This window comes from Gymnoscopelus microlampas (genome assembly GCF_963454915.1).
Source record: "Gymnoscopelus microlampas genome assembly, chromosome: 1".
NCBI lineage: Eukaryota > Metazoa > Chordata > Actinopteri > Myctophiformes > Myctophidae > Gymnoscopelus > Gymnoscopelus microlampas.
Window position 1 is genome coordinate 26058727 of NC_139962.1, and position 23785 is coordinate 26082511.

General features: G+C 40.4%; 2 protein-coding genes across 3 annotated transcripts in view; one reads left to right on the forward strand and one right to left on the reverse strand.

Moving 5' to 3' along the window:
- mettl15 (methyltransferase 15, mitochondrial 12S rRNA N4-cytidine) overlaps nt 1-6674 on the reverse strand; it is a 91319-nt gene extending 84645 nt beyond the window's left edge. Inside the window, exons 1-2 of the mRNA XM_084052406.1 lie at nt 6659-6674; nt 4998-5247 (exon numbers count right to left, since the gene is read on the reverse strand). Of these exons, the coding sequence (XP_083908532.1) occupies nt 4998-5231 (234 nt within the window). The 5' untranslated portion in view covers nt 5232-5247; nt 6659-6674. The remainder of the gene's footprint in view (nt 1-4997; nt 5248-6658) is intronic.
- A 762-nt stretch (nt 6675-7436) lies between these two features.
- kif18a (kinesin family member 18A) overlaps nt 7437-23785 on the forward strand; it is a 33592-nt gene continuing 17243 nt past the window's right edge. For both annotated transcript variants that reach the window (XM_084047782.1, XM_084047783.1), the window contains exons 1-9: nt 7437-7524; nt 8569-8920; nt 10382-10539; nt 13476-13580; nt 15395-15505; nt 15682-15879; nt 19689-19868; nt 20033-20107; nt 20222-20331. In XM_084047782.1, coding sequence (XP_083903908.1) covers nt 8602-8920; nt 10382-10539; nt 13476-13580; nt 15395-15505; nt 15682-15879; nt 19689-19868; nt 20033-20107; nt 20222-20331 — 1256 coding nt within the window. In that variant the 5' untranslated portion in view covers nt 7437-7524; nt 8569-8601. The remainder of the gene's footprint in view (nt 7525-8568; nt 8921-10381; nt 10540-13475; nt 13581-15394; nt 15506-15681; nt 15880-19688; nt 19869-20032; nt 20108-20221; nt 20332-23785) is intronic.

Genomic DNA, 23785 nt, shown 5'->3' on the forward strand with positions numbered 1-23785 from the left:
GCAATGTATAGTTTTGTTTGGTGGTCTAAGAAATGTGGTGGCAGGCATGTTGATGACATGAGTGTACACATACTGTGTAGTGTGTAGCAATTTGCGTGTTTTTAGGGGCAAAACTGTAGGAGTAGTGGGCAAAAATGTGTTGTGAAAAGCGGCCTGAAGGTGGCGCTAGAAGAGGGCCATGTGAGAAATTAGGGGTGGGGTGTCCGCGTTGCCTTGGCGGACGAATAGGTACCGGCCGCGGCTCTCCCGGACGATCCTAGCCCGAGTTACGGCATTTTATGTGAGCTGCAGTGGCAGGGGGTCCTCCACTGGGGGCGCCACCACTTTTGCATCCGTTCTGGAGCACCAGGAGTGGGTGGTCCCCGGGAATGCCCCGTGAGCAGCCCCGTTGGGGTGGTCATTTGGTAATTTGTCCACATGTGCTCATTTTTTACACTTGGGGGTCCCCGAGGCAGCTGGGGGTCCCTGGAGCTCCGGGGGTCCTTGGAGGGTGTAGTTTGGCAGGTAAGGAGTGTGTGTGCAAAATCTGGCATGGATCGGGGCAACGGGTGCGGAGATATGAGCAGGGCAAAAGTGTGACGGGACGTGTGTGACGGAGTGACGGGACGTGTGTGACGGAGGGACGGACGGACACCTGGAGCAGGTTTCTATAGTAAATGCGACCTACGGTCGCAATAATCAGATCAGATTAAGCCCAAACTCCTCAGCTAACTGAAGGCAGCTGGGGTGGTAGACAAAGACTTTTATATAAAATCTGATAAAATGTAAAAAGCTGAACTGAGTAAGGGGAATAATGGTACACCAAATTTCAGTTTGGTTTCAGTTTCAGGTTTTGTTTTTCGGGGGAAAATGCATAACATAGAATCTCTTGTTGTTTATTAGGACGTTTTGTAATGATTGAAAATAATATTTTTGTTATAACATTTATAGAAAAGATTATTATAAGAATTATATGAAAAGGTCTCTCTCTCTCTCTCTCTCACTGACAGTTATAGAAAGTGTATCTTACAATGATAGATAAGTTGAAATTAATTAATATACAACACAAAACATTTACATGTATAAAGCCGATACATAGGCACTACAAACACCTAAATGAGACTTAATTAATCAAAGTATATAAGGAACTCTCTCCCTCTCTGTCGCACACGCAGGCACACACGCACGCACACACACGCACACGCACACACACACACGCACACACACACACACACACACACACACACACACACACACACACACGTCAAAGGAAATGTAATAATAGGCTGCACAATACTCAAAATGGGCATGTAAAACTCTTTTACCTTCCTTTACCTAGAATAGAATTTCACTTTGGACGTTCGGTACACAGCGGGACACTTTGTGTGTTTGCTCCACTTTGGTATCATGACTAACTGGTGTTATGTTCCGACCATTCAATTCACTAGCAGTAGCGTGGCAGTTTCGACCAGAGTGGCTAAAAAACACCTGATAATCGTGGTGGCTTGACAAATATAACAGAACTACAAGCCAACAATGCGTCACATCGCCACATGTTGTTGGTTTTCAGATCAGTGTGGAACGCCAAACGGCTCAAATAGATCTGTTCTCCATTCAACACTTTGCAGCTGCCGTAGGTGCACTCCCATGATATGTTTGTATGTATTAGATTTGTTTTGCCACTCGTTTGGTACACACATGTGCACACTGCACAGAACTGAATGCACTGTACCAAAATGGTTCGGTACAAATATGTGTACCATTAAACCCCTGACTGAGTACTACGAGGGCAGTGACATTAATATAGAAGTATGAATCCACAAAAGCATTCTTGAATCCATTGTAGTGAAGCAGCTCCTTATCCAACTCCAAGCCCTAGATTTGATTTATATTTGATTAGATTTGGAATCATTCATGCTTACTGTTCACAAAGGGGCGCTGTCCCTTCAGCACTCCATAGAGCCATTAGACTTCAGCACCATGGACAGTGTGTTCCTTGTAGATCGGGGAAGCTAATTTAACATTGATATTACATTATGTGTGCTTTGGTAAACCGAATATCTGTCAACTAGGCACTATCCCAATTCTACCAGAGAAGACATGATTCTATTCCCGCGCGCACTGCTGGTTGGCATGAGTGAAACAGTGCACACACACTCGCATTGGGCGAAGGAAGAAACTCAACCCCAAATGTTTCAAATCTGAGCGCAACATTGAATCATACCCAAATTGGAATGGCATGTCTGAACAAAACTGCTTTCACTTCTGCCTATAGGGTCGCCACAAACAGTTGCCCGCAGCTTCTTCATGTCCTCATGGCTGCACCCCATGACTGACACAGCCGTGGGTAGGCAACGAGGCCTGGCGAAGATTTGAACTCAGAGTAGCACATTTGAAAATACAGGTGCCAATGCTTGAATTTGTCAATTCAACAAAAAACAAAAAAGCCTGCATACTGCTAAATATGCTCCAACTGTTGCAAGTTCAGTTCAATACCCCGTCCCTTCTAGAACTGGGGGAAAAGAATGATGGATGGAATGGAAAGAATGATGAAGATCCAGACAGGATTGAAACATTGTTGGACTGAGCTTGTAATAAACAGTGGGAGATTATTTAAAAGTGCGCAGGGGTAGACTTTATTTGTGTTGATCTCTTGTTTGTCGTGCATCTGGACACTGACTACAGTGAATGTTTCTCCTATGAATTTGTCAAATCCCCAACTTACCACCTACTCTCAGATATAATAGGGCTAAAATGAATTAAAACAGCTGCTTTTGTTTTATTTGTTTGTGTTCTGCTTCCTACTTTGAAGCATGATGCCATTATTGGCTTAACATGTATTTACTGCCCAAAAAGGGCAGTAAATGCTGTTAAGTGTTAGAGAGAGGTAACAGCACAACTATTCCATTTTAAATAACAGGAGAAGAATCGTCACCATAATGCCAAAGGAGGAATGCAAATCTACACAAAGTCCTTCATTCAATCATAATACTTAAGACAGCTCAAACAAACCAAATCAAAACTTCCATCTCACTGCATGAATATTTTCCATCAGACTAGGCAGGGTCTATACCCTAACCACACCCTCCACAGTCTGCAACCCTAACCCTGTTCCCTGCCACTGTGGAGGGTCTATAACCCACACTTGCCCTTTAGGCCTGAATGCATGTACACATTCTTTGAGAGGTTCTCGACTAAGCCAGCATATTTTGCTTGTACCATTTGTAACATTAATGAATACAGCACTGACAAAGTAACCTGACAGATGAGGGCGGTATTGACTTCACAATACAGCCTCCATCTGGACTCGCTCAGACAGTAGAGCTGCCCGCACCACTGTGTGTTCGAACCAATCAGCGGCTGGCGGCTGCTAGGGGTGGGATCATCCAATCACCTGCCAAGTAGCTTGAAAAAAAAAGGGGCCGGCCCTTCATTGATTGTGCTACCGAGGTCCCAGATGGAAGTAGCCTGTGAAACAAATGTGACGCAAGCTTCTTCCATCTGGAAGAAGAGTCAGGTTACTGACGAAGGTCCTATGACCGAAACGTTTGCTGCTTTTTGCACCTTTCACTTTGAGCACAGAGCACTTTCTGAGCATGTTAAAATAAAATAAAAAATATTTTCTTAGTCTCTGTCTAAGAAGTCTTCCTAAAAAGTTTATGTAGAGTGCAAGTCTTTTCCTGCCAGTTTTCCTTATCATTAATGAATGTAATTAGTGTGTATTCATGAAAGACATAGCACAAAATATTATTGTGTCTGACAATGTGTGAAACTGTGTGTGCAATGTAATGTGAAAATAGTGCAATATGACTCCTACCCATATACAGTAGATATCCACAGACAGATTTCATGTGTGGGAGACAGCAGGGTGTTGAAAGGCTGCATTTACCCACTTTGGTCTAATTGCAGTATTTGCTCTCAGACACCCGTAATCACATGAGTGCTCCATTTATACAAACTCTGGCTTGACTGACAAAAGCAGCTACACATGGCTGATTGCTTTACAACAACCGTTCAAAATATTAACCTTCGTCCCCAGTGATTTGAGAGGGTATTTGTCTGATAGCACAGGGAGGTTTTGCTCCTCCCAGCCATTGACTATAGTAACACCTTAACCACTACAATTCTGTGATTGCCTGAATTGTACAGTAGCTGTATTAGATGCCAATATCAGTGTGCCAAATTCTGATTGCTTGACAGATAGACAGGTTAGATCTGTAATTACGCATTATTACATTATAGTTTCAGGCTGGACATATGACTCTTTAAAGTGATAAAGTTAGATAATGTCCTAATAGAGGCCTTGCATACAGCAAATAGAGAAAATAACAATTAGTAAATTAAACCGACTGACAACAAGCACGTAAATGTACGAACAAAGAGCACAGCTCTAATTTACTGCTGTAACCAACTTAGACTTAAGTTGCATGACTGTCCTCAAAAAATCTTATAAACTGTTTTAATAGCAACAAATTGGCAAGCGATGTTGGGACAGTTGGCAAATGGGCGGGCAGCGGAGGAGTTTAGAGGTGTTAAGTTCATGCAGCACTTTATGTCCTGCCAACACTGTTATATTGGTGAAATTCCTGACTAAGTTGTTGACCCATGGCCCCCACCTGCCCTGTTTATGCATTATAAAGGTGTGGGGGGCACCATTAACCCTCCTTTGCTGCCCACCACACCAGAAGGCTTTTGACTCATGTCCATCTGTCCCTATAGTACATAAAACTGTTTAAAGTAGAGGTACTGGCTTATATATGACAATAAGTGGTGTAAGAAGTGGTGTGCAAAGAATGTTCACAAATTCCCTCAAATCACGATGAGGTCCTATTCAGTCATAGCCCAGGAGGAATTGTATAAGATATATTTATCCATGATGCACACAATTGTATAATTGTTGTAAGCATTATAGTTAGGTCTCTGGCTTTTCTCTCTGTATTATTTGCAATTATACAGAGAGAATTGCAATTATTGCAATTGTTATTATACATTATGAAAATAGAAGAAATAATCATTACCTGAGCAGGTTGGACATCTAAGCAATGAAGCACTTCTTTGAGCATGACCGGTTTGTGAGGAGTCTTTTCAGGTGCAAAGTAAGAAAGATCTTGAGGTCTATCCTGGGCACACGGACTAGATGAGCCAACTGTTGATGAGTGCACAAAGAACATCCAAGTCGTCCTGACTCTCCAAGTAGCAAGAGTTGCTTGTCTTGACCCCAAAATGGAGAGCTTGGACACTTGGTATATCATGGTCTTGACAGAAAATCTGGAGAAAATTAGAAGGCGATCAAACAAATGGTACAATGTTATGAATATTTAGGAGACTTTAATTAAATATCAAATACTGTGATACACCTAGTTTACACGTGAAGTTGTGTTACACTAACTCTTAAAAAGAATGGGCACCTTACGACAGATTAAAAAACAATGGATATTATAATAATATGAGATAATTATTAATTAAAGGGGTATTTCACTTTAAAACACTTCTGGGGTCATTTTAACATCTACTCCATTTATGTCCATGCAAGACAATTTTTAAGTTGTTTGATTCAATATTTAGAGATTTGATATTCATTTGATCAACCATGCACCCCTCCTATATATAAGCCCAATCAACTTTCATGTTAACCATGTTAGCCTCATTGATAACATCCCTGGTTCTGGTGACTGATATTTATACTATACTAGCCTGCAAGCTAGTTCAGGCTAATACACTTAAAGGTTCTTAAAATGGTTGTGTTCTATTGTGCTGAGCAGGAAGTAATGTATTTTTTTTGGGGATGAACCTCCACCCCATTTTTTTAAATTGGCCTCATGGTGGCGCTATAACAGCCCACTTCACATTTTGCCCAGATAACTCTTAAACCATAGGTGACACAAAAATCCTTATCTTGTTTTCCCTGTATTTTTTGGATCATGACACAACTACATACAGGCCATGGCCCATGCCAACTTGTGCCCGACTAGATTTCCGCCATTTTGCCTTTTCTTCAAAACACACTTTTTGCAACTACTCCTACAGATGTTGTCCAAAACTCACAAAAATCGGTACAGATCTCTCAGATTCCATTCCTATTGGCTATAATTGCCTTCCAAAGTTTGCCTGGGTAGGCAACCCCGGCCTGGCGGAGCGCACTTTTCTAGTTTGTTTCCTGACACATTTGTTTGATAAAATGTATTAATTTATACCACTTAGTATAACGGCGTCACTTGCAAAAAAGAAAAAACATCCAATCTAAACGTGGTTGTGGATCTGCTCTTTTTTGCAAGCGACACTACACGTGTATTTGTAAACAATAATTATTTGTTACCCGAGTCACCGACCCTCAGCATGCAGAATACGACAAGGCTGTATAGTCCTATCCTGTATGCGGGTCCGCTCATAATTCCGACATTATTCCAAACGTTAGGCGGTTAGTGTGAAGTTAGGGTTGGGGTTAGGGATAGCAGTTAATGGGACCAACGGGACGTCGGTATCGATAGTGCTGTGTGGCAAATCAAATAGAAAGTGCAAAGACAGCTACACGTTAGCTCTGCATGTGTGACGTTACAGAACGAGATGGATGCACTACTATCAGCAGCATGTACATAACGATAATCCAGTAATTAAATCAATCAGAGAGTGTCAGAAAACGAAACAAATAATGCACGTGTGAACATTCTCAGATAGTTACCGTGAATCGACCTTATGGTACGTCTATGTAGCTCCACCTTGGTGTGACAGTTGTAGTCTAATACTTCCATGTTTGTAGTCCTAAATCCTGACCGGAAGTGCGTCATCGACGGGTTCCCCTAACAGATTGCCAATGTTGTGTTTTTTATTTTATTCATGGAGAAAATCAGATATGTGCTTAACATAAGATAATTTAAGCACATACCAAAAGTTCCACGTTTTGTTCGGTCTGGACCGTGAATATCGACGTCATTTTGTGTATTTTCTTATCATTATTATTACCCTTATTATTATTATTATTATTATTATTATTATTATTTATTTATTAACTTAAGTGTGTGATTCTAAAATCGTAAGAAGTGTGTTTAATTTCTGGAGATGATCTTGATGAACAAAATGTGAATTAAAAAATCATAAAACATTGATTCTACAGAGTGTGAATTCTTTATTTACTTATACAACAATAATAATAATAATAATAATAATAATAATAATAATAATAATAATAATAATAATAATAATAATAATAATAATAATAATGATAATACATTATCATTATAATTGTCATTATTCTTATTATTCTTATTATTGTTTTTCCATAGGAATCCTTGCATCGCCAGGCTTTTGGAACATTTTCCAAAAACAGGACCGGACCAGACCGGACTACAAAATGTCGTCATCAGCAGAACGTCATTACCAGTCTGTCCAATCACAGAAGCGTTACGTTCATCTGCCGTTCAGGGCTCTTGTTTGAAAATATTGGCGCTTGTTGTTCCGTGTTTAACTCCTACTAGCTACTGGTAACACGGACTTAAACTAGCAATAGCTATTAGCTAAACTTCCAATGATCCCCAGTTTTTGATAAAGGTAAGACAACGTTGCGCACTACGCCAGATATGAGCGGGACGGCCTCAATTATTGTAAATAAACCGGTAACTTAGCAGAAAGTATTCTAACGTTGGCAAATGTAGCTCGTTGTGCTATTGTTCCTTCACTTTGGCTAACAAGCTAGCTAACATGAACGTTACACTTTGACTTTGAAGCCTGAATGGTGCAGTTCTGTCTTTAATTTAAGCGAGGCATGATGTCAGACCCGTCGGAATGTAGCGTTTTTAGCGTGTATATCGTGCACCTCGTACAAGAACATGAGCGTTTTGAAAACGTTTCCCTAGACGTTAGGGCATTGGTTCTCAAAGTGGGGTCCTTGGGGCGGTACCAGGGCGTCCCCAGCTAAATGTTTTAATATAGCGTCACAATAATTCACTTTTGACCACCACATTGTATACTTGTAGATCCGCTTGTAGCTTGTTAGATCCGCTATTTTTGAAAAATCTTGATATTTTGTGCAAATCTTGAGGTCCCTGCCACAAAATATGTGTGAGATGAGGGTCCGCAGCCAAATACATGTCATTTTGGGGGTCCTTGACATGGAAAAGTTTGAGAAACAGTGCGTTAGGGGGTCCACTGCATGTTACACTCACTCACTTGTTACGAAAGCATCTGTAAAGGGGTGTAATGCAATTTATAAACACCTATTGTGTATTGAAACGATGTCTGAGGGTCCTGAGCAAATCATGATTATTTCGATTTGTTTAGACAGTAATGGATAATGTTTTGAACTGAAATATGATCATTGCTTTCTATATTTAGCACACACATAATAATGTACCATTGGTGTGTACAGACTGGGGAAAACTAACTTTATCCTAAAAAAAATTTTCCCATAACTGACCGTGACAGTTGTTTGGAGCTTTATGGCAAGTCATGTTACACTAGAGATTTGAACAGATAAATCATCAAACTTTGCAGACAATACAGATGTTTAATCCTCAAAAAAAAAAAAAAAAAGTTCCTGAAAGTTTGATGTGGCAGTATTAAATGAATCTAACTATGGCATTCTTTGTTTTGCAGAGCATTTGCTCAACATCACTAAAGAGAGACATCATGGCAAGTGAGGTATGCAGTCATGTCAAGGTGGTCGTTAGAGTGAGGCCAGAGAATGACAATGAGAAGCGTGACAACCTCAGGAACGTGGTCCAGGTTGTGGATAATCACATGCTGATATTTGATCCCAAGCAAACGGAGGATATCTTGTGTTTTGGGTCAAAACGTGTAAGAAACAGGGACATGAACAAGAGGGCAAACAAAGACCTCAAGTTTGTGTTTGATCATGTATTTGGAGAGGACTCTATCCAAGTGGACATCTTTGAGAGCACTACGAAAACGGTTCTGGATGGAGTGTTGGCTGGGTTCAACTGCACAGGTAAGTTTCACCTAAATGTGTTTTGTTACATTGATTATGTTCTGCTCATAGTGAAACTAGAAAAATGTGCTCTTCGCAGCACACGTCTCCCAGCCAGGCCAGGTAGTAGAAGTCAATCTTAGCCAATCAGGATGAAATATGAAAAATCTGACAGGTCCATCTTGATGACATGACTACTATAGAGATAATGTAACGTTTACTGATTGGCATGATGTTTGGACAGAATCTGCAGGAGTACGGTAATAGCAAAATGTGTTTTGCGAAAATCATAGGAGTACGGTAATGGCAAAATATGTGTTTTGCGAAAATCTTTATAACAGGCCAATATGAAGTTTCACGGCAATCAGACGCTGCGTTCATGATTCGAGGAATCTTGTTCAAAACTGACCTCTCCTGCAAACTTTACATGCCAATTTAGCCAATCAAGAGCATGGAAGATGAAAAATCTGACAGATGACCGTCTTGAATTGATCACATGACTGTAGAGATGTGTACCGATTTGTGTGATATTTGGACAAAGTCTGTTGAAGTAATCTAAAAAATATGTTTTGCAAAAATCTGCCTCCTGGTGGCGCTATAAAAGGCTGATGTGAAAAATGCAGGGCAGAGGTTTTTCCTTGGCCTATGCGTGCAAAGTTTCAAACCGATCGGTCCAGTTACAGGTAAAAACGATCGGCCTGTTATAGTGCCACCATGACGCAGATTTGAAAAATGTACGGTGGCATTTGATCCTTGGCCTAGTGGGAATGTGCGCGCATAGTTTCACAGCAATCCTCATGATTTGAGGCATTTTGTTCAAAACAGGCCCCTCCTGCAAACTTTGGAAGCTAATCTTAGCCAATTGGGATGGAATATAATGATAAATCGGACAGATCCGTCATGACTATATAGAGATAATGTGTACTGATTATTTGCGTGATGTTTGGACAAAATAGTCAAAAATTTTACATGACACACCTAGCATATCCTCAAGGCCCAAAAAATGTCTGTTTGCCGGGGTTGGGAAACACTGACCAAGGACACCCGTGGATAAAGACAAGAGCAATGTCCACCACTCAGCCTACCCCTGGCCTAAACTCCTGATTAAGCCTCAATGTCGTCTGATGGACAAAGTACCTCTTCAGTTTGACCTTATTGTATGTTGGAACACTGTATCTCCTTCCTGAAGGCAGCAACCTATATTCTCCATACAAAACATGGCTAGTGTTTGAAGTGATATTCCTTGCATACATAGTAGTCTTGGCCACCCTTCAGTCTGGTGGAAACAATAATAAGAATAGACATATGAATGAAACTACTGATTTTCTTATTGCGCAAAATAATGCATCAGAATTTCTTTGCCACTTATTGAAATTGTTGTTTCCATTACTTTGTATGGTTTGATATAGTTTTCAAGCTTACAGTTCATCACCAGCAATGTTGTCATGTTTTTATTTATTTTATTGTGACTCTTTTCTGCAGTGTTTGCCTATGGTGCCACTGGAGCAGTCAAAACGCACACCATGCTAGGCTCATCAGATGAACCAGGCGTTATGTACCGCACTATGCAGGAGCTGTTCAATCGTATGGAGTCACTCAAGGAGGAGAAAGTCTTTGATATTTCATTCTCATATCTCGAGGTGAGTTTTTAGACATTTCCTTTTTGCAATCCAAATTAGCTGCTTCTGGCAGATACCATTTCAATGAGTGAAGTGTTCAAGGGAAATCGCTTGGCATCAGGGATGTAAACCCCCCCCCCCTCTCTAACGATATTGTAGGCAGACTAGGCACGCATCCCACAATAGGATACAAACACAATACATTAGTCAGACCTGCAAAAATGCTGCCTTTTGGTGAAATCCACCATTCTGAAAAATGCCAAAAATATGCCATCAAATTGAATCATCACGATTGGACTTCTGGAAGGTGGGGGTGTCTGCTGCCTTCCCTATCGTACTTCATATTTTACCAAAAATTTGCAGTTAAGTCATCAATCCTCACCTCATAGTAAACCAAGGAGACAATACAGTATTTACTGAATGTCTAGCTTGCACTGACTCACTCGCAAAGGCACTTGAAAAATGCCCCCAGCCTACTGAAAATACAAGTGTTCAAGACACAACACATACATTTAACACATTATTCACAATAGAACAGTTAGGATTCAATTGAAAAGAAATCAGCGAAGTTGCCGTTTAAGAAGATCAAATGATCTGCATGCTCAGATATGAGTACACTGTGTTGAGCAGTAATTATGTCAACACACCTATTGTAGGTTCATTGTGCTGCATTACATTTTCAGGGTTTCCTGCAGGAAACAACTTGGTCTAGGACTAGGTTTTACTGGAGAGGGGGTGCACGTGCCTGCACATGTTGTGGCTTCACAATATGGACAAAATGTCATACCTCAATAGTTATGCCAAATATCTCAATAGTGATAAAATATTAAATAAGTGTGAACCCATAGTTATATTGTAAGTGTAGCAACAGAGAAGAGTTAATAAGTCAATTAAGTCAATTATGCTCTTATTTTAAACGTTGAGTGTGACGTTTAGTCTCTGTAATGACCAATTTAGTCTCTGTGGTGCTGCGCCTAGACTGAACTGATCTGGTGACTGGCGTAATATCTACTTTGCATACTGTAATCTCTTGTCAAGCTTTTTATTATCATTCCAACGTTTTCATTTTAGATTTTGAGGTGCATACACATGCAAGTCTGACATATTTCCTTCTTGTAAAGTTGAGCCCCAAGTTTACAGAAAAACAGCTGAGGGCTTTGCTCGTTATATTTACACAGATTGCCTATGGTTGATACAAACCATCGACCACACATGCGCACACTTGTTAGATCAGTTTTTTGACAAATACAATCATTTGATTTGTTGTTATTTTAATTGAACAGGTACATCAATACAAAAACCCACCATTTTCATTATGGAGCTTAATGAAATGTTAAGTGTTATTTATCAATTATAACAATATTCTGAACATTCTTTCTGTTCCCTTAAACTCTTTCTTTGGAACAATTGAGTCTTGAGATTTTTGACCCATTGTTGTAGCTGCACACAGGTTAATCGCTGTGCTGAGCACGTTTGGCCACCTCATAGGAGGCTTGTAGTAAGTTGGGCAGATGAAAATCCTACAGGTCCTATCAGCTTCGGGGGCGGATCTTTAGGGTAGTCACTCTGATGACGCAAGCAGTAGGCGCTGCAGTCCTGGCACAGAATGATGAACAACAATGGCTGCCATGGAGAACTGTGATGTTAGTTTTGCCCATATAGCCTTAGTACCTTTTATGGAACTGAACTACATAATGAATTAAAATAAGATGCAACTTCACAGATTCTCTTTACAGAGACATCAGCAGCCGTAACATGTCCACAAAAGGTACAGGCAGAACTACACATTTGTAGTTGTGAATATGGACATAATACAGAAATATGCATAATGTAGTATTCTATTAACCTTCTTCAAATGTTGGATTTTACAATGCAATAACCCAACCCTATACAGCATCTGCTCGCTTTCCTCTGCATTCATGCAGCCTTGGTGACTCACCACAGCAGGGACACAGTGCCACTGCAAAATAATGTGATTTACCATGATTTCCTACTTGAACACAAACAAGTTGTTAATTTATTGTGGAGAGGATAAATAAACTTACAAAAATAGAGGAACTTTTAAAAGACACTATCAAAATGTTTAACAGCTTTATATATTTTTTGTTTGGCTATATAGCAGCAATTAAACAGCAGTCTTCTGTGTATCTCTGAAATGCTGTCAAAATTGAGCTGCAAACTCAATTGATGTCAGTAGAGTAAAATCTGTGAATTTGAAGACCCTCTTATTGTTATTTTAGGTATTAACATCAGTGGCTGTGTGTGTGACTGTGTTCTTGGTCACTATTGCACCCATAGACATGGGATTTCCAGGCTGATGCATGTCCAAGCAATGCAACATAGGAATCGTAGAAATCTGGAGGCAAGGGTCAAAACAGAGGGAGAGAGTAATTTTCTGTCAGTATGAGGTGTATTGTAAAAATTGTTTCGGTAGAGATCATGATAACCATGAACTGTAATGTACAGAATTATAGTGTCCATTGAATACATCTTAAAAGGTGCTCTCTGTGCGTGTGTGTGGTAATAATTGCTATAGAGTGTTTTGTTCAGTTACAGGGATCTACCTGTCTCAGTCTCCAGCTCTTGTGTAAACAGAAAATAATGTTTCAAGTTGGGATACAGGATAAGTGAAATTGGAGTGAATGGCTGAAATTGGCAACCCACCTGAAAATGTATTTATAAAGAACTGGCGAGACGGGGAGACCCGTTAATGAACAAAAACTATAGCAATCATTACTATCAGAATATAGCTTTAAATTTGTAACAAAATGTAGTTTTAACCAAAACAAATATTTCAGCCCTTCATATACTACACACATTTTTTTTTCCAGTGTTTTATAGGAAAATTATAACTAAATGTTAATACTAATAGATAAAAATCATCTGCAGAATGTTCTCAGTGTGTGACGGATTCATAATCTGCCACTGATGTATGCTTTATTTCTTCATGTTTGCAGGTTTACAATGAGCAGATCAGAGACTTGTTGGCTAATGTTGGCAACCTGGCAGTGAGGGAGGACACAAATAAAGGAGTCGTGGTGACAGGCCTCACATTGCATCGGGTTAGTGACAATTCTTATCCATATTTAGGGATGGCAACTGTCAACTTAATCTCTATCGTTGATGTTCTCTTGTTGTGGAATTTGGTGCATACAAGAATGGACAAGAATATGTATTGATAGTCACATTGTTTCATGCCTAAAATATACATGGTCTTCAATATACTGTATGGGAAGTAGCCTGGTAAACCATCCCGGTCGCGTGAATTCACATTATCATGCGTCTTCCCTTACAGACCGGTCTGGCTCCAATCGCCGTTCAGGCGTTTTGCGGAAACCAAAATGTAGAAGAGCCAAACACAGGGCCCTGAGCGCCGACGCTGATTGGCTCTTCCACTTTTTGGTTTCTGCAAAACGCCCACCGGGAGCTTGGGGCCAGACCGGTCTGCAGAAGACACATGCTAATGTGAATTCACGAGACTGGGGATGGTTTACCAGGCTATATGGGGAGTGTTGTCAGTGATCGTACAATTTTGATTGTACGATCTACAGTTAAAGAGTTATAGGCCAAAATGTGAAGTGGGCTTGTATAGCGTCACCATGAGACCGACTTGAAACATTTGTGGTGGAGTGACTTCTATGGTCTACTCTGTCAGTTTGCACACTAATATGTGAGATTAGCTCAACACACACAGCCACACAGGTGAGAAAACATAATCTCCGTCCCCAGCCTTTTGCCTGGCAGAGATGTCATGCATTAGATATTTCTTCATGAACAATTTTTGAGCAGTTCAGCACTGCATATTGATTGATTGGAGCCTAATGCCAGCATATTTGCGCTTGCTTATAAAAGCAACACAGCTCCTGTTTTCTTGTGCACCTTAATTTAGTGATAATACATCAGTAGTCCTTACTAAATTCAGTGAATACAAATCATTAAGACACAATCTTATGCATTTCATGCCACCTGCAGTTTCTTAGATTTACAACACTGATTCATATCAAAAAGCAAAGTTATTGGAACAGTCAGTGGCTGAAATTTACACTTCGGACAGTATTGTAAGACCCTTAAACAAGAAAACATTTAGCATGATAAACATACCTTTGAATTACATCTCTCAGGATTTGCCTTTTAATCCATTTACAAAGGATAAATGTGCCAATCATTTATAATTAAATTAATCAATCTTTATTCTTGTATACATTTCATTTAAAACGCATGAGCTACACTGAATTTAATTTTAGAAAAATGTAAACAATCGCAAGGAACTTCTGTATTCTCAAAACCCTTGTGTAAATTAAGCCTGAACTGTGGCCTACAAAAACACCAGCCTCTTTGGCGGTAATAAATCAAACTTGATTTATTACTCCTGTAAAATCTGTAGTGTGAACTTTGGAAGTGTTTTTTTTTCTTTTGTTTTTTTACACTGAAGAACTTTAATGTGTACACTTCTATATTTAAAATTGTTTCACATGTATGTGTAATGACCCAAGAATAAAGGCTCTATCATTAAAGACTTTATTCTAATCATTAGCATATTAAAATAAATTGATGTTTTGGTCACTCTGACCTCCATCATGCATCAAATCACAGTACATCTGTGTTTTGTCAGTTTGTCAGGCTTTTACATCTGAAGTGTCTATCGGATAATTCTGTCCATTTTCAACTAGTATAATTTGTCACCAATCAGAAGTTCAGATTCATCACTTTTTGATGAGTTTTGGTACTACTCTGTGTGATGGGCATGTGCACTGCAGACTAATGTAATCTGATGGGGCAGTTGAACAGAAAGAACACTCGCAGTGCAATTGTGATGGCTACAACTGAAATGCTTTTTGCTCTAACTCTTCGTCATTCTCCTCTTGACTCTTTGAAGCCCAAGTCTGCAGACCACATTCTTGAGGCTTTGGAATACGGCAATCAAAACAGGACACAGCACCCCACTGATATGAATGCCAACTCTTCTCGCTCCCATGCTGTATTTCAGGTATTTCAATTAGGGAAAGTGAACCAGGCCTAAGGCTAATTGTAATGATCATTAGTACTCTAACCACTGATGCCTTTGAACAGATTTCAACCACAGGACAGCATGCCTCTAAATATTCTTGTCATTCACCATGTGATTGACAGCGAGTTGACATGTTTGTGTTTCTCATCCTCTAGATTTACTTGAAGCAGAAGGACAAGACTGCCAGCCTCAATCCAAAGTCCTGTGTGGCCAAAATGAGCCTTATAGACCTGGCGGGCTCAGAGAGAGCCAGCGCCACCAATACCAAAGGAGCACGTTTCCGTGAAGGCGCAAACATCAACCGCTCACTTCTCGCTCTAGGGAATGTTATCAATGCTCTTGCTGATCCCAAGGTAAGTTAAAATTGTCCCTAATTGCCCCTGTCTATGAGTACTACTTAGATGCACTACTTTGTGTGTAATTCAAGCATGCATAAGTAAAGCTAAGCCTGAAAGAATGCGGTATTCAATGTTACATTGTTCAATGTTACATTATACACGTGTTCTCTAAGTACACTGTAGCCAGTGCAACATTCTGCCATGCCTGCCTAGTTAGGCATGCAGACAAGCCCTTATATATTATACATATCATTGAGACATGTATATGCTCAAACTATGTCAGCTGACATTTCATATTCGTTTTTGATAGTTTAGCTTTTCTATCTGAAATGTGCATTTCTATTTGTGTTTTGAGTGAACATAGAGAGCAACTTGTCTAGACAAATTCCTTGTGTTTGGGAAGATACTATGCCAATTAATTCATTCTAATTCTGGTTCAGAAAAGAAATACAGTAAACACTTTCCTTTGTGTTAGTACTTCTATCACATGCTTTTAAGGCTGTTGTCAGCTTTATTGAATGTCGCTTTTCTGGATTTAATATTCAACGAAGCGTGCGTGTGTGCACGCACGATATTCTTGTGACAATAAATCCCACACATTGAATAGTACTAAAAACTACACTTGACCAATTAGAATGGGTGATTGGGGCTACAATTCACACTTTCAATTTAACCCCATGACTGCCCCCGTTAGTTGTTTTCTTGGTACTGGTAAAGGCTAACACCAAAAGCCACAAACAATATTATGCTAGCCTTGTACAATGCCATTGCAGGATCCTGAAATTGTAATGCTTGTGTATGTGCATTACAAAATATATGGATGCATATGGATGTTCAATTAGATTAACACATTTGCAGACCATTGTTTCTGGTGTTTGGATGGTGTTTGTTTAGATGTAAAATTACTGCAAGTATTTTAGTTTTTATACTTGTAGTTGCTCAGCAAAAACTGTTGATTGCTACTCTACTTCCATCCCAAATGGGATAATTTGTAATTTTACATCATGTGCCTGACAATATCAAGCTGACATTTTTAAGGAATATAGAGTAAACAGCTGACCTCCCTATGATTCAAGGAGCCTGGGAAGTGGGGAGTCAACTGAGTATTTGGGTATTATTTCATTCCAGTTGCATACATTAACCTGTCAACCAGTCGTCTCGTTTTACGCACCAGTCCCAGGGGACCAAGCGCAAGCAGGCCACATGCATTTAGGAAATGCTGCACAAACGTGCCACCGCCATAGTGAAATGTGACCCGTCCCGACCAGCTTGTTTCATTCTTGGGGAAAGATATCTTTATGTCCTTGCTGTGCTGGATCAGTCTGGTACTGGCCACCAATCGAGTGTTGCATTTTTGTTCCTTTTGTAAGCTGTACCAACCACAACAGTGAACACCGCCCCATCCCAAAGGTTACCAGTGCTGTACAGTTTACTGTAGGCCCACAGGGAATTTATGTCTCAAATGAGGTGGTGGTTTGTTTACCAGACAGGAACATCTGCTACATACTCAGTATGTCATGTCATTTTCAACTTGTTACTTAGTTCAGATAAAAATGACTTATTTGCAGCACTTATTTTCAGTGATTGGCTACTTTCCAGCTCTGATTTACATCAGTGCCTGCCTTTTCTTTGTGGAGGGAAAGTAAACTAATTTATTGATTTATTTGCCAATGATTGCTCAAATGTGATTGCCAAAGTATCGCATCTTAATGTAGTAAGGAAGACTTACCTAATTGTCATAAATACCCCTTATGTAAAATATGCGTTTGCTCAATCCAAATGTAGTGCTGATTGAAGCTAAGGCAGCTGCAAGCCAGAGAAGAGATTGTTTTTTTCCTTCAGTGTTTCTGTAGCCTTTCCTATGAATTCTTGCCATTTGAATCTCCATGAGATTGTGAATCACCTGCAGCTGGAGTTTATCTATGTCATTATTAAAGACAGAGCTATAGACCAGCTGCACAGTGACTGCAGACCAGTCAGGGTGTCTGTTTCAGTTTCAGTAACTCAACCTTAACTCTTCATATTGAGGTTGGTTTCCTATTGGTTTCAGTGGCTGCCGATTCAAACCACATAGTTTAGTCTTAATGAGCTTCACCTGTGGTTGTAAACAGAGCTGTCCTAGTGCTCCAGTGTTGATGCTTATGAGCCAATGTCATGACTCTTGGTTTTACTTTCTGTCTTTATTCAACTCTGTTGTCTAGTTTTACACCCATACAGTGCCTAGTGCCTGACTAACCTGGCCTTGCTCCTTCAGAGTTGCAAAAACTCCAGAGATATTGCCATAGTTTAGCATACATTGCACAATGTCCATATTTCAGTGTTAACCACCGTTGACAGAACATGCAACTGTTGAGTCACAGAATGTGTACTGTATATGGACACATTTTGTCAATAACGCAGTCAGATTCATGGTTATATTTACGCCTATTATCCTAATGATTGTTACAGTGTGGGCTGTTTTGCTATAACCAAAGTAAAAATATTGAATACAAATCTTAATCGAAGCTGGTGAACCGTAACTGGATAAAAAGCTGTCTTACCACAGGAGTCTATGGGCACCGTCTGTTTGGTTTTTTTGCACTGGCAGTTAACTTGTTAATTCGAGACATCTCTTGGCTGTCCACTGTCTCGACCACAGACGTGTACTGTGTATGCACTTCTGGATGTCACAGGTGTATTGCCTTGTGTCAGAACTAACAGCTGGTAAGCAAACAATTAGCTAGGAGTCTGCATACCACAAGAATAATGTCTAGTGTTTGCCCTAGATTTTTTAGGCCTCATAATATGAGCTGAAAACTAAACAGGGCATACAATGTGCATAGAATTACTCCATAAAGCGTGTGCAGCATAATTCAAGTCTTCTGAAGTCCAGCAATCGCGTGTTGATGCTCTATTCAACAAGAACATTAAATCTACCCCACATGTGGACCCTATGAAGAGGTCTACATCAGAAAAACAGAAAGTGCTCTATTAGGTCTGGGTGTGTACATGCATGAACGTTTTACAAAACATCAGTTCATATTTGCACGAGTGTTCAGATGACTTAAATTATGCTGCACCCTCTGTATAGAGTATTCCATGGTCATTATTTGCCCCTTTTGGGACTCTTAAGAAAAAACTGACCACTATTGACATGGACTATGGCAGTGAAAAGCTACAACAGTTTTGTCTTTAGAGATTGCAGAGACATACATAATTGATCATTGTGATCAGTTTAACTTGCATTTTTTTTAGAAATTGGTCAAAAAGGTTTCATGCATTGTGTGAGAGCAAAATTGCGGGTAATGAATTTGAAAACTTTGCAATCAAAGCTGGGAATTAATCAAGACAATAATGAAACCCTTCAGCCACTATCAAACTCACAGCTACGCATCTACCACTATTACACCAGTTGAGTTGAGGCACAACTAACAGAAACAGCACCTGGCTACAACCTTAGTTGGCAACCATGGCTTACACTTCACCACATTCTAATTGACTTGTGTTTGTTTGTTTGTTTGAAAACAGCCACGCAGTTCAGGGTTCAATATACCGTACTGAAAAAAGAATTGCTGGTTCAGGGTGATCATATACTCAGAAATTAATTTATTTTATTCCCCCCTCACATAAATACACAAAGCTTTTCACATATTTTGTCTTAATCTTACTTCGCCAGCTTGTATTTCAGGTATTACTTGACCAACCCAAACCTGTCATCATGTATTTAAAACAAACCACATAACGTCTTCATCCACCATTTTGCCACACATGCGCTGTGGGTTGGTACATGTTATGCATTATGCGCTTGTTGTTAAATAAGCTGATGTGTCTTTAATTTGTTTCAGCGTAAGAAGTCGGCTCATATACCATACAGGGACAGCAAGCTGACACGACTTCTTAAAGATTCTTTGGGAGGCAACTGCAGGACAGTCATGATAGCCAATGTCAGCCCCTCGTCCCTGTCATATGACGACACCCTGAACACGCTGAAGTATGCCAACAGGGCCAAGGAGATAAAGACCTCGGTAGGTCAACACTAGTTGAATCATATTAGCTTTCTGTCAAGTTAATTGTTTGCTGTGAAGTCGATTTCAATGAAGCAATGAAGGGATCCTTCAATTACTGTTATATTATTAATTCCACCCAAAGTAAAATTCTTGTTTTGAAATAAATCTCTCTCTGCCATCAGCTGAAGAGCAATGTTGTCACCCTGGACAGTCACATTGGCCAGTATGGATTGATATGTGAAAAACAGCGACAAGAGGTATTATAACAATTTCTTCATTAAATTTAATATTGCATTTGTTTTTATGTCAAAGTATGGAACCATTTTTATTAACCCTCGGTTTTTCAATTTTATATTGTATTTCTATTTAAGATTGACGAGTTGAAGAAGAAGCTGAAAGAGTATGAAGACAACAAGAAGGAAATCTCTATGCCTGGGGATTCTAACTTGATCGCCTCTCAGAAACAAGCAGAGTTTAAAAAGTAAGTGTGTGTGTGTGAGAGAGTGAGAGATATCATTTCTAATGCTGGCACTGGAGACAAAAAGAGCACAAAGCCATTTGCCAATGTAGACGGTTGTGATACAAGAACTGGCCCAGAAGCCATGGGACTTGTGGTTTTGCCAGCGGTTCAGGCGGCTTTAGGTCAATAATAAATAATGAAGTGGGTCAGGCAGTTTAGGATCTAATTAGGCATGGTGGTGTAGGTTATAGCCCGATCATTAAGATCAAATTGACTTACCAGCTGGATGGGGTGGTTACATGGTTAACAGTGTATATGAAAATATTTAACTATCTGTCTTGGGGGATACACCAAAAATCTTTAACAAACATAAATTACCTAAATATTAGGTTTGAAAGTTGGTACACACTACCAACTTTCAAACCTCTTTTTTTGTCCATACCAAAAAAAGAATGTGTGACCAAATTATGTACTGGTGCGACCAAAAAGAGGTTTGAAAGTTGGTAGTGTGTAGCGCTATGCATATGCAAGAGTTGGTGAATCTTGGTTGTACCAACATTGTGCTTGTGAAGATCCTGTTATCATAATAATCAATAGTTCAAGATTGGAGTTCCAGTTGCACTCGTAGCTGTGTCCTTACAAAAAATACCCTGTGGACTACTATCCCACTGATAGTCCTGCAGTTCCTTTGTAGTGTTTCTTTGTTAATATGGGCATGTAAAGCCCTTTTAGACCTCCCCCCCCCCCCCCCCCGTTATGTTCATTTTCTGTGTATTGGTAAACATAGACGAGCAAAATTATCATTAGAAACAAACAACGGAAACAGGTGGGGTTGGCGAAAGGGCCCACTCTGTGTGGAGTTTGCATGTTCTCCCCGTGTCTCTCAGCGGGTAGTTGATACCCTCACAAAAACATGTAGTAATCCTGGTCACTAAACTCCTCCCCCATGACAGCCGGGGCGCTTGATGGAGGGGAAGGGAACTGGTTGGAATAACGTGTTCCTTCCACGCGCTACGTCCAACCAGGGAAACTCCCTCCTGTCAGGTGATAAGAAGGTCAGTTGGCTCTCATGCATTGAAGGAGGCATGAGCTCGGCCCTGGCTTCCCTAGGCTGGTGAGGGGAGTGTAGTGCCCAGGATCACTTAGAAAATTGGCACCGGGTGAAAAATAAGGGTTACAAAATCGTGGGATAAAAAAAAAAAAAAAAAAAAAAAAAAAAGAAACAAACAATGGAAGTGGGCATGAGCAAATCAGCGAGTCTGCTTCCCCAAGCCGAGTCTGATGATGCAGCTTTGTTTATTTCACCTGTTAAATCCTTTTCAGTCCGTTTAGAGCGAGGTGTGATCATGTGAAAAAAGGATTTTCAAAGATGAGTTATTTAAGACATGGATTGTGGAAGAAAAAAGATTTAAGTGCCTTTGAACAGGGCTTGATGGTAGGTGCCAGACACACTGGTTTGAATGTGTCTGTGTACAACACTGCTGGGCTTTTCACGCTCAACAGTGTCCGTCTATATCTGCAATGGTTCACAACTCAAAGGACATGCAGCCAACGTCAGGCCAGTGGTTGAAAACAGCTCATTGATGGTCGGGGTCAAAGGAGGCTAACGCAAGTTGTGCAGAGCAACTCTGAGTCAACTGGAAGTTCTGTGTGCTACATTGGTGCCAAAGACTCATAAAAGAAAAACAAACATACATTACAAATGGGGTATGGCAGCTCCCAAACCTTTTTTAGAGTTCCACTTTTTTTTTGTTTTGTTTCACGTTTTTGTGTGATGGTGTGTTTTTATGGCACATGTACCACATCTTAATAAAAACTACTGCTACCCCGCAGAGGACGCATGCCCCCTCAGTTATCGATGATTGAAGATTGATTGGTTTTCTCCTGAAACATTTTATATGCGGGCATAGTTTGGCAAAACGGTCTGCATTAACCCATAGCCTACTAAATTAGCTGTGAAGGGAGCTGACAGGCCGTTCTTCATGTCAATCAAGCAAGTTACCTTAATTCAAATGGCAGATGCCAAAAAGAAGAGTCTTCTTTTTCAATATTTTAATTTGAACTTGTTTAGGCGCATGGCATGCGGTCTACCTGCACAGCCTTTGTGATTTACTGGTAGTTTGTGATCTACCTTTTGCTCACCCCTGCCACAATGTATGTTAGACCCAGATATATATAGAGTTCTCTACTATTCTTATCGTCTTACAATAAATGCATAAAATCTCTGTACGTGCATATGTATGTCTGTCCGTCTGTAGTTCATGCATCTCAAGGACCGTCCGTCCGACCAACTTCAAGTTTGGTGCGAGTGTCGCCAATTACCTGAGGGACATTTGTATGCCGTGTCAAGTCGGTCGGATAGGCGGTTGTCCAGAAACGCGGATCCGACTGATTAGGCATATATGAAGATCCGGTTGCTGAACCGCAGATCTGACCGCGTTGCCCATATATGGTCATGTGCCTATATGGGACCGACCGACTTCAAACTCGGCACACGCATCGGTGAGTACGTGAGGGAGTGCGGTTCCCGGCGGCAAGTCGTTCAGATAGCCGGTTGTACAGAACCACAGATCTGAAAATATGCCCATATATTATGCATAGAGAACCAGCTGTCCAGAACCGCCGATCCACCCAATATGCCCCTACATGGGTATGCCATACAGTTAAAAACAATAGAGAGGACACCGGATATCCCCTCCCATCCACTTGCATTGAGTTGCTCACCCAGCTTATGAGGCGAAATCACCCCTTCTTCCGGGTTGGAAAACGTGATGAGCGTAGCCCCGTGCGCAAGAATGTGAGTCAAGCCCATTGGTCGAAACCGTTTTTGCTAGTTCATGTACAGTGGCCCCAGCCGTTTTAAGCTGCAGTACCTATGAATGGCCAGCATATCCAATGCGCTTAAATGCAAACACTGGGTTCTGGGGGCTTGGGGTATGCCCATATATGACCATATACTGATGACATCATGGATTTTCATATACGGGCATAAAAGGGACATGGACGGACAGATATAGAGATATCCATATATGGGCATGAAAGGGACTCGGACACACAGATACAGATATCTCCATATATGTGCACAAAAGGGACACTGTGACTGTTACAACAGGTACTCTGACAACGGGTATAACGGGTGTAGCGACTTGCATCGTTCCCGAATATTATATCTTCAATTAAGTAATTCAGGAAGCATAATGTGGAGAGGAAAAAAGCTCTTCAGGGTAACAGGTCAATCTAATTCAGAATCCAGCACCCTTCGAAATGTTTGGGATGTCCATGCGCCTCCTGAACTGTTTCTAATTTACCGAGACCCACAACAATTATGACTCATGAATTCCTGTATTTTTGTGTGGTACAGAGACATTGTCATGATTGTGATCCCAGATCCCAGATCTCGGGTAGGGTGTCAGATGTTGTGGTTTTAGGTGGACCTGTGAAGATAGCGCTGCATGGAAAAACTGAATGAGTCTCA